General features: G+C 32.2%; 1 protein-coding gene across 1 annotated transcript in view; it reads right to left on the minus strand.

The window, feature by feature from the left end:
• DACH1 (dachshund family transcription factor 1) overlaps nucleotides 1-10,180 on the minus strand; it is a 383,360-nt gene that overhangs the window by 118,865 nt on the left and 254,315 nt on the right. Inside the window, 1 exon segment of the mRNA XM_039886825.1 lies at nucleotides 4,927-5,099. Coding sequence (XP_039742759.1) covers nucleotides 4,927-5,099 — 173 coding nt within the window.

Here is a 10,180-nt window from a genome sequence, read left to right on the forward strand (position 1 = left end):
CACTCTTATATTTGCTGAAAATAGGATAGGCTTTCTACAAAAGCTTAATATATAAAAATGGGTAGGGAGAATGCTGGAATTATTTTTCCATCTTGAGGGAATCTGGATTATATAATATCTAATACCTAAGTCTATGTTTCTTTATGTTCTATGAATGTTAAGCAGTAACATATATGGTTCTCACTGATACATAAGAGACTAATGTAGAGTTTATAATAATTTAGCATATTCTTATAGACAGCTGGCTATTAGGGATTTAAATTAGAATTATTATTGTCTAAATAGTATATGCCCATTTCCTTCTCAAAGTTTTCTTACTAAAATATTTCCAGTAGTCCAAGAAAATCAATCAGAGAAAGTCTAAGTTTAATACTTGGCAAACTCCATCATTAAGGCTTACATTTCAAGCAAATAACATTGTCATAGGGGTACAGTCTTCACCTCTACAATTTTTTTTTGCTCAATGCTTTTAATTTCTTTTTTTAACACCAAATCTTATGGCTCTTATAGTGTTTGAGAGCTTAGTTTAAGCTGCCTATATTATCTAAAACCGAAGATTTACATGAGTTTGAGTTAATTGGAGCTCAAATGCAGGGATCAGCAAATTTTTCTGTAAAGATCCAACTAGTAAATACATTATTCAATTCTGCTTTTGTACATAAAAGAATCCATAGAAATTGTGTAAATTAAAGAGTGTGGCTGAGTTCCAAAAATTTTTATTTATGGACACTAAAATTTAAATTTCGTAGAATTTTCATGTGTTATGAAAGATTATTCTTCTTTTAATTTTTTCCTCAACCATCTAAAAACATAAAACCATCCTTAATTCATGGTCCACATGAAAGCTGGCAGCAGGGTGGATTTTGCCCATGGAGGGCAGCTTTCTGACCCGGCTCCGCTGCTTGTACTGGTGTGTACATCCCATAAACAGGTTTATGAGACAATAATTGGAGCTCCTTTACCTCATAGAAACAGGTAAAAATTATTTTAAAATATATAACTCTGTGAGCTATGGTTTTGCTTCCCTTCTATCCTACAAATTCTTATTGCCATTCTCATTTAGGTTGAGCTTTAATTTTAATTCTTGTCATTACTCTCAAAATATATAAATGGTACATTCTAGCACATGGAAGATCCCTCAAACTTCTATTTTTCCTTCAAATGCTATTTCTCTTATTATTTTCTCATTCCTTCAGATGGGAGTAAATCTTTGGTATTTACTATTTCATTTTAATTGGCCTTCGCATCTCAAATGTTTTCAGGCAAACAAACTTGCAGGCATTATTCTACTTACCCATTTGGATCCCATACTATTTGATATAACATAAGAGTCAACTTCCTCAGTTTTAACTAATATATATCATATGAGTTTATTAAATACTACTAGTACTATAAAGTCTACTATACGTAAATTTAGACAGGTTGATTTATTAACTTTTTTCCTTAATATTTAGAATTCCATAAAGAACTTATTCCTCAACCTTAATCTCTAAGGCAATACCCTTTTGTCTCAGGTTTTAAAAAATACTAGAAATATATACAAAAATTATTAGAATTGTCTCATGCATTTCTTGAAACATGTTTACTCTCTATCCTCATTACCTGTCAGCAGCAAGTTTGAAACTATACAGACAATGACCAGTGTCAAAAGAAAGGGGCAAACAGGTTTTTAGAGTTTCCACAATGGCCAACTGAATTTTACTTTGATGTTGACAATTTTAACTATCAGCTTTTACTTTCTCTAATCATTCTCGACTGAAACTATTGTTTCCTATTTAGATACTATCACCATTTACACCACAACCACATTCAAAAGTCCAAAATTACCTTTAATCTCTTTGTAGCCACATTTCTGAAACTATTTGCCCCAAGAGACTAGGAAGTGAGCTATCACTATAACTTAGGAGATGTTGGCACACATTTCAAAACACACCTTCCTATTCCCTTTTTGCATATTTCCTTCCTTCTCCCTATCTCCCTCCTCTACATTCTTAACCTTAATTTAAGAAACCACAGGAATGTTGTTGATTTTCCAATAATCCAGATTGTTTTCTAAAGATGCTTTCCAGAGGAAACCCAACTGCTTCCTCCAAAAAATTTTAAAGAAAATTTCTAAGAATTACTAAGTATTCTAATTAACATTACTATAGCACAAACTACTTTTAAAATATATGTATCCTGAAAAAATAAATAAAATAAATCAAGTTTCCTAATGTAATTAGAGTCTTATGAATCCAAGAATATGTAAGCCACTAGCTCATGTCCAAATTATAGTTCATAACTGTCACTCATTATGATTTTAAACTACTAAAACTTCTCATTTACCATATTTTTATTTTACCTGTGAATTTAAATCTCATCTAAATGAAAAATTACCAAAAAAGTTCTCATTTTTAAAAGAGGAAATTATGTAATTAATACTATGAAGATAATACTCTATAGTAATTATTAGTAAATGTTTTAAAATAAGAATATTCACATTCCATAACGAATATTTATTTTTTAAAATTTTTTTAAAAAGTAGTTACCAAGTACCATGATGGGAACACAGGTTTTTTTCTTCAGCCAAAATCTTTTCTTAAGATAATACCAATGAGTAAGGTGATGAGAATGTTGAATTCTCAGAAATAACTATTACCAAAAATGATCATAAGTGGAATTACACAATGATACCTCAGAATAACAAATCATCTGGAACAAAGGAACCCTCTAAAAGTCACTCAGAATGAAGTAGAATTTTTAAAGATTCTCTTCCCACCTCTTGGCTGATGACAATGTCACATTCATTGGCATTTTCTCAGGTAAGGATTTTAAAGAAGTTGATCTGGGTGTTCTGTGATATTTTTTGTTATTTTTCCTCTGGTTAGGATACTTCAGAGAATGATATGAGAGACCAGTACATACCTCTGTTTATAGAGCCACTATTATTATCAAAAATTGTTATTTGCATATTATTCAACATTTTATATAAGTAGTAATAGGACCTTTAAAAAATGTAATGATGTATATCCATCATCAATAGTATCACACAGAACATTTTCACTCTGCTAAAAACCCCTTGTGCTCTGCTGATTCATTTCCCACCCCTACCCTCTCGCATATGCTCCTCTTTTTAGTGTTGTCATAGTTTTGCCTTTTCAAGAGTGTCATACTTTTGGAATCATACAGTGTGTAGCCTTTTCAGACTGGCTTCTTTAACTTAGCAGCATACATCTGTGTTTCCTCCATGTCTATTCGTGGCTTGATAGCTCATTTCTTTTTGGTTCTGAATAATATTCCATTTTATGGTGTTGAGAGTTTAGCTAAGCTACTTCATGGTATTGTTGCCTATGCATTTATTTTGTTTGGCCAAGTGGCCTGTAGAGACCTTAAACTGACACTAACCCACTCATGCTAGTGCATGCCCTAGATAGCAGCCACAGAGTCACAAGCAAATGTAAGTCCCTGATATGACTTCCTCAATGGCCTCTGTGGTCAACAGTTTCTTCTTAGGCAAGACCTTGTGGGGCTTACCAAAATCCTGCTCTTTTGGTTTAAATTGACCAACCCATTCTTAGCCAAGGAACCCTGAAGTACTCCATCCATGAACCCTAATAAAAGTATTTGCCCCAGATCCTGCCTCGTCTTCTTTGTCTGCACTCTGCCTTCACCTCCCCATATGTTCCTTCCAGGCATGTGGAGAACTTCCTCCAGGACTTATGAGCAATAAACTTCTGTATTTCTATTTCAGTTATCTGTTGTTGAACTGTGGCTCACTATCAGGTACCCTGTGTTCCACTTAACAAATGCCAATTTAATAAAGTTATAATATATGGATATACCACAATTTTTTTTTATCTATTCACCTACAAAAGGACATCTAGGTTGCTTCCAAGTTTTGGCAATTAAGAAAAAACTGCTATTAATATCTCTATACAAGCTTCTGAGTAGACATACGTTTTCACCTCATTTGGGCAAATAACAAGGAACTGGGTAATCACGTGGTAAGAGTATGTTTAGTTCTGTAAGAAAACACAAAACTGTCTTCTTAAAGAGCTGTACCACTTTGTATTCCTACCAGCAATGAATGAGAATTGTAACAGAGATTTTTATGTAAGACAAGCTCCCCTAAATTCAAGTGTATTATACTCAGAAAAAAGAGAGGCAATGATTACGTCAAATAGAATACTGTGGCATAAAGTACCTTTTACTTAGTTTAAAAATTAATATATATTCTGGAAATATGTTTAAAGTACTTTGATCTAAGTACATATTATAAAATAATACAAATGAAAAAGTACACACACACGTTTAAGGGCATAAACACACAAAGAGAGAGAGAAAGAGAGAGATGTATATACGCACCTGATGTTTGCATAACAATAATGTTATCTTCCACTTATAGTGTATTTTTGAATTTATAGATACTTTAAATTTTATTATTTTGTTTAATTTTCACAACTACACTGTTTTATCCATTTTTTAAATATAGACTAGAATCAGAAAAATTGAGTTACATGTCAAAGCAACATAGCTAGTAAGTGGCAGAACCAGAAATTAACCCTCTGGTCTTCTGAAGACAAATCAGGAACTATTTTCCACACCTTAAGATTCATAACATCACAAACACACACATACATGCAGGCACACATGCATGCACAAAACTATTCATAAAAACACATCCGTGAAATTTGATATATATAATTTAATTTCCTATATTAATCTCTCTCTTAATAGATACAATAGAGAACTTGAAATTACTCTAGACTGACTAAATATTGTATTCCTGGTTTTAATTACTACAAGTAATTTTTCTCATAATATATTTAATATCACTTAGCTTTTTGGAGCTAGAATTACCTGTGGAATAAGAAAAATGAATTGAGAGATGGTGCCTTAAGATGATGTTTGGCATGAGCCAAAACGATCATGTGAGAAAACAATTACCTTAATAACAGATGTCTCAACTCTAGATGGAGGACTCTGAACTTGTGCTGCCGCCGCCATATTTGCAATGGTGCTGAGATGGTTCATCTGGCTCATTGCCATGGTGACAGATGCTGGAGGTAGGCTGACAGGAATTAGAGGGTGGGGCATCATCATAAAAGGAAGTTCCAGTCCTATAAAAAATACACATATATCATCATTGCTGTGGTCAAATAAAACTGTGATACATGGTGTATCTCATTTATTAAAATGGTTAAGAATATAAATCATTGAAAATTGAAGCAAAGATGCCCTAATAATGACAGTCAAAGGAGAAATATTTGTATGCAACAATACTCGCTCACCACTCGAGGGAATTAGGCTTACAGCTACCTAGCTTGGTGCCAGGTTTTATCACATCACCACTCTTCATGTGTTTAATGCAAATGGTCAATTCTCTGCTATATTATTCTTCTGAGCAGTCTAATTCTTGTTTAAAATACTAGAGTTTTCTTTATCTTATCATGATTAATTATCTAATGTAGTATGTCTCTTTATGATGTCTTATATTTTAGTATCTGACAATTAGACAGGTTTTTTTTTTTTTTTGCAACTATCATTTTTCGTGCTAAAAAAATGCCATCGTACCATTTGGCAGAAGGTGGCTCTGCTGAAGATGGTGGAGAGGATTTCTAACTGGAAGGCTATGTGCTCCAGGCATGCGGGTGTGGGTAACAGAAGCCTGCAGTCCCTGGGGTGGGGAAGGGTACAGTGTTTTCTTATCCCAAGAACCATCACTGCTGCCTGTGGGGAATGAATATAAATTATTTGGATGCAATATTATTCCAAATATTCTAATGACTAATTAAATATGAAGTTTTAAAAAGCATATTACATTTGGAGACTGGCTAAGTGATTTCTTGGGAAATAAGCTCAAGTAAGTAAATTTCCCCTAAATCTTATTTTCTTTTTGTTTTTCTATTTCTTAGATAAGTTAACAAATTTAGGGGGAAAAAAACATTCCTACAACAATTAGCCTATTTGCAGACTCTAATCCCTTTTGACTAACCAACTTAATGTAAAATGGGTTCTATCATATGCCTAGAGAATTAATTATTTCTTGGAACTGAAGCACACTGATAGTTATAGTTTTAGAATGCAAACATATCCTTGTTGTAGTGTTATAGTCACCATTCAGAATTAAAATTCCTCACTTAATTCCGCAAACTCTAACTGTGGAATAAGTAAAAGCCCAACTTGGTTAGACATAGTAGAGAGACACAAAGATCAATTTATAAAAGATAATGTCAAAGCAATAAATTACATGTGTGAGTCAATAAATGCATTACTTGTTTTCAACTACAGAGAAACAAGTTTATGATTGTGGTAATATTAGTCAAAGTCAAAACAGTACATTTGAGGACTTGCCTTTTCAATGCCTTAGATTTAAATAGATCTTGAAATTCCTTAACAGGAAACTCCTTGAAGATGTTTATAAATCATTTCAATTTAGACATGTCCCCAGATTAAATTATTTTAACGCTAATTTATTGCTTAACTGAATCTGTCGAATATCTAAACTACCCACTTGAAAGAAAATTTCTGTAATATCCTTGTCAGCTTATGAGATTTCCTTTCTTAAAAAAATTAAAAGAAACCAGATTCTCATATCATATGCTTAGAAACAGCAAAGTTGGTAAAACTCCAATATAAATGCTTTAGCTCTATTAAAAGCCTCATTGTAAAATCTCTATGACATAGTTTTTAATGAAGAATACTTAGTTACTGCCATGATTTTTTTCCATTTACTTCATGAAGACAGTTAAGGTTCAATATAAATTCAAACTCATTAGCTCAATACTGTCTGGATCTTAGAGTAAATTGTTCAGAAGTGGGTAATGAAAACTCGATTCAAATTCCTCAGCAATCAAACAAAGCAGTTTTATTAAACAATGAAAAGAATCAATTAAAATGGATATCTTTATTATCTTTATTATTTTATAAGGAACCATGACAGCTTTTGGCTAAAAAAAGAAAGTTTATAGCTTCATATAGAAATGACTCACATAAAGGATATTGCCCCAGCTCGCTCCTCTATTGTGATATAAATGTTCACTTTCATATTCACAAATTTATATACATTATTTCCCTGATCATGACTTTTTTGATACTTATACCAAGGTCCTACTCAAACACGCAAAAACTATAAATACATAAAGTTTTCAAATGTATCATGTCAAGAGATATTTCAGTGACTAAATATTTTAAACATCTCTACTTTATATTGCCTTAATCCAAGTATATGGAAATGTTTTCATTTCATGTTTACTTTTTATGAAATCAATTAAAACAAGAATTGAGGCATAATCACTATTTGGATGCAGAAATAACACTTGGAATAAATGTTATATGATTACGGGAACCACATTGAAAATTTATAATTAATAGGTAATTTTCTCTATATGTTATTTTTCATTAAAAATATACAAATAATGCAAGGATTACATTTTCATAGTGGTTTGCCTATTTGAGGATAATGAACTATCGTATGGAGTAGAGAATAATATTTATATTTATTATTCTGAATTTAGCTTGAGTTCTATATATACCTATTAACTACTTTTATTTTTCTGTTCATTTGAATTAACTTCTTTTATTTGAATTCTGATTGCCGGTTAATAAATAAGAACACTTGTTTTTTCAAATATACTTCTATTTCACTCATCAATAGAGAAGCACTATAATTCTATTTATCCACATCATCAAGGTGTAAAATATTAAGCTAAAATTCTGTTGAACTTATTCTGAAAATATATTATAGACAAAATACTATCTATTTTCACATCTCTTTTGCGTCATAGGATATCAGCCCCTTGTATAAGGGTAAATATCAATCATACATATGTGAATTATCCATAGCAAGTTTATAACACTAGATTGAATTTTCTCACTACATAAAATGCTCCTAGCCATCTCCGCCAATCATCATTTGTTAAATACTCATGATGTTAGCTCATTTGGGTAATAAATAGAGCAAACAATTAAGAAACTAAGTCTGATGAAAAATATACAATATATAACCAAGTCAGCAGTAAGTGATTTTTGCATTATTTATCACATCCTTCTCCTCTATTAGCATGAATAAATAAGAATTGAAAATAGGCCACTTCAGAACAAGACATGCCCATAGTTATTAATTTCAAGTGCTTTGGTTTAAACCGATATATTTAGTGATATAAACCAGTATATATGTGCTATGCTTACATACAAACATACAGACAGGCATATATACTTTTAAAATTAAGGTTCACTATTATGACCACATAAAAACTTGCAAGAAACGGAAGATTCAACATATAAGAAAATTTTTAATATTTGCTAAGGGGAGTTAGAGAAAAACAGAACATGACTGATTCATTTCTCCTCTTCACTTCTTGTAGGATCAGACTGTTGCTTTGACTTTATGGTGGAATAAAAAGACATAGTTGGTAGAACCCTAATATCTTCAGAAAGCATATATAATGATAGGGTGTTGAAGCATGCATACAAAAACTCATTAAATATGATAAAGATATACAACGGTTTTGAGCCAAAGGAAATGGTCGAGTTTATAAAAGGAATCTAATAGTGCATCCAGCTCTTTGATTATTTAGAATCTATAATTATATTTTAATGTTGGGGGCGGGCATTAAAGGGAGAGAGGGTGTCTTGTACCTAGTCCTATACGCAGATTGTGGAGAAGCACCAGAACGATCTTAGGCTAGACATTCAGCTTACTGCAGAACACACAGGTAGCTGATAAAAGATGAAATTAAATAATGTAACCAGAGGGATCATGAAGGGCAGATACTAATGCTATGGCATAATTTTGGTGGTGTGAAATTAACAAACGTAGTCTTACAGCAGCCAAATGTAAGGGAGTATATGAATGAAAGAGAGAAAATTGAAATTAGCACTGATTGCCAATTTTGTCTCTTTAGAAAAACTATTAATTATGAATCCATATAATCTGAAAAAATTTACTTACCTTGTCAAATACTAATATTAAAAGTTTATTAGTAATAACATATTCAAATATATGGAACTTACATATAAAAAGTCATTGTATATGCTTAGTTTTTTCTTTTGGGTAAAAGGTGTTTATTTCTCAAGGACAAGAAAAGTGATCTTAAGATTTAGTTTAACTGAAATTCAAATTTGTAAGGACTAGGCATGGGAGGTTCTCTCCCTTTACACTCTCCTCACACTAACATTAAAACTTATTTTACCACAAAACCATCTGTAAGTGTTCAAATGAACCCAAATTGTTGGTAATGGCTTTATTTCTTCTTTCTTGGGAAAAAAATAAGGTATTATTTTAACAATTGGGCTTAACATATTGTGTTGCAGCTCATCCTTCAGTGACATATTTTAAATGTTTAAATTAGTTGTCACTTAAATTTATTTTATTAGACCACCAATAGCTGATTAAAAAGATCAAGATATTACTAGGAAAAAAATCATAGTTATAGAATCTGAAAAAACAAACTTGATGCAATAGTTCAGTCTTTTTAGGAGCTGGGAGTATTTTTCTTGGCTCATCCCCATTTTATAATTTTATTGTCTTTTATGATACATATTTTATGATGGACCAGGTTTTAAACACAGAAATATACTATTTGGAGAGAAACTTGTAGGATTTGAAAGTTAACTCTACTCTAAGGGTAATCATGTTATTGAATAGTCAGAATTCATAGGTTGCAAATATAAAATAGTTTTGTTTTTCTGCTAATTATTGCCTTCAAACATACTCTATCAAGACCATTTTTTCTTCCCCTTATTAACCTTGATCAGATTTTGAGTATAAAAATTCCATTCTAGTTAACACTCATCCCTGCTTCCCTGTCTCCATCAGCACTGGCCAGCACTAGAGCCTAAGTACCTGGAAGACAGACGGGCTTGGTCAGCTATCTGTTCTCCTCCTCTTCTCCTCCAGGGTACTGAGATAAAGGTCTCCTATCCATCTGCCTCCTATTCAAGGCCTCCCTGCACTGTTACTTCTATTGCTATTCCTACTAACCACTGAGGTGCCTAAATACTAAATATCACCTGCTAAATACTGTCTGATCCTTTAAGAGAGGCCTTCTAGGGGAACTTCCTAACTGCACAAGTCCCTTCAGCTTCCTACTCTTGTAAACTCCCTAAAGTGTCATTGTTTCTTGATACTCAGGCCCTTCTCCTGGTGTTGGTCCTATTGTTCTGATAATGTCCACTTTATCCCCTTGCTGAAATATGT

The sequence above is a fragment of the Pteropus medius genome, unplaced genomic scaffold (genome assembly GCF_902729225.1).
Source record: "Pteropus medius unplaced genomic scaffold, Ma_sr-lr_union100, whole genome shotgun sequence".
Taxonomy (NCBI): Eukaryota; Metazoa; Chordata; class Mammalia; order Chiroptera; family Pteropodidae; genus Pteropus; species Pteropus medius.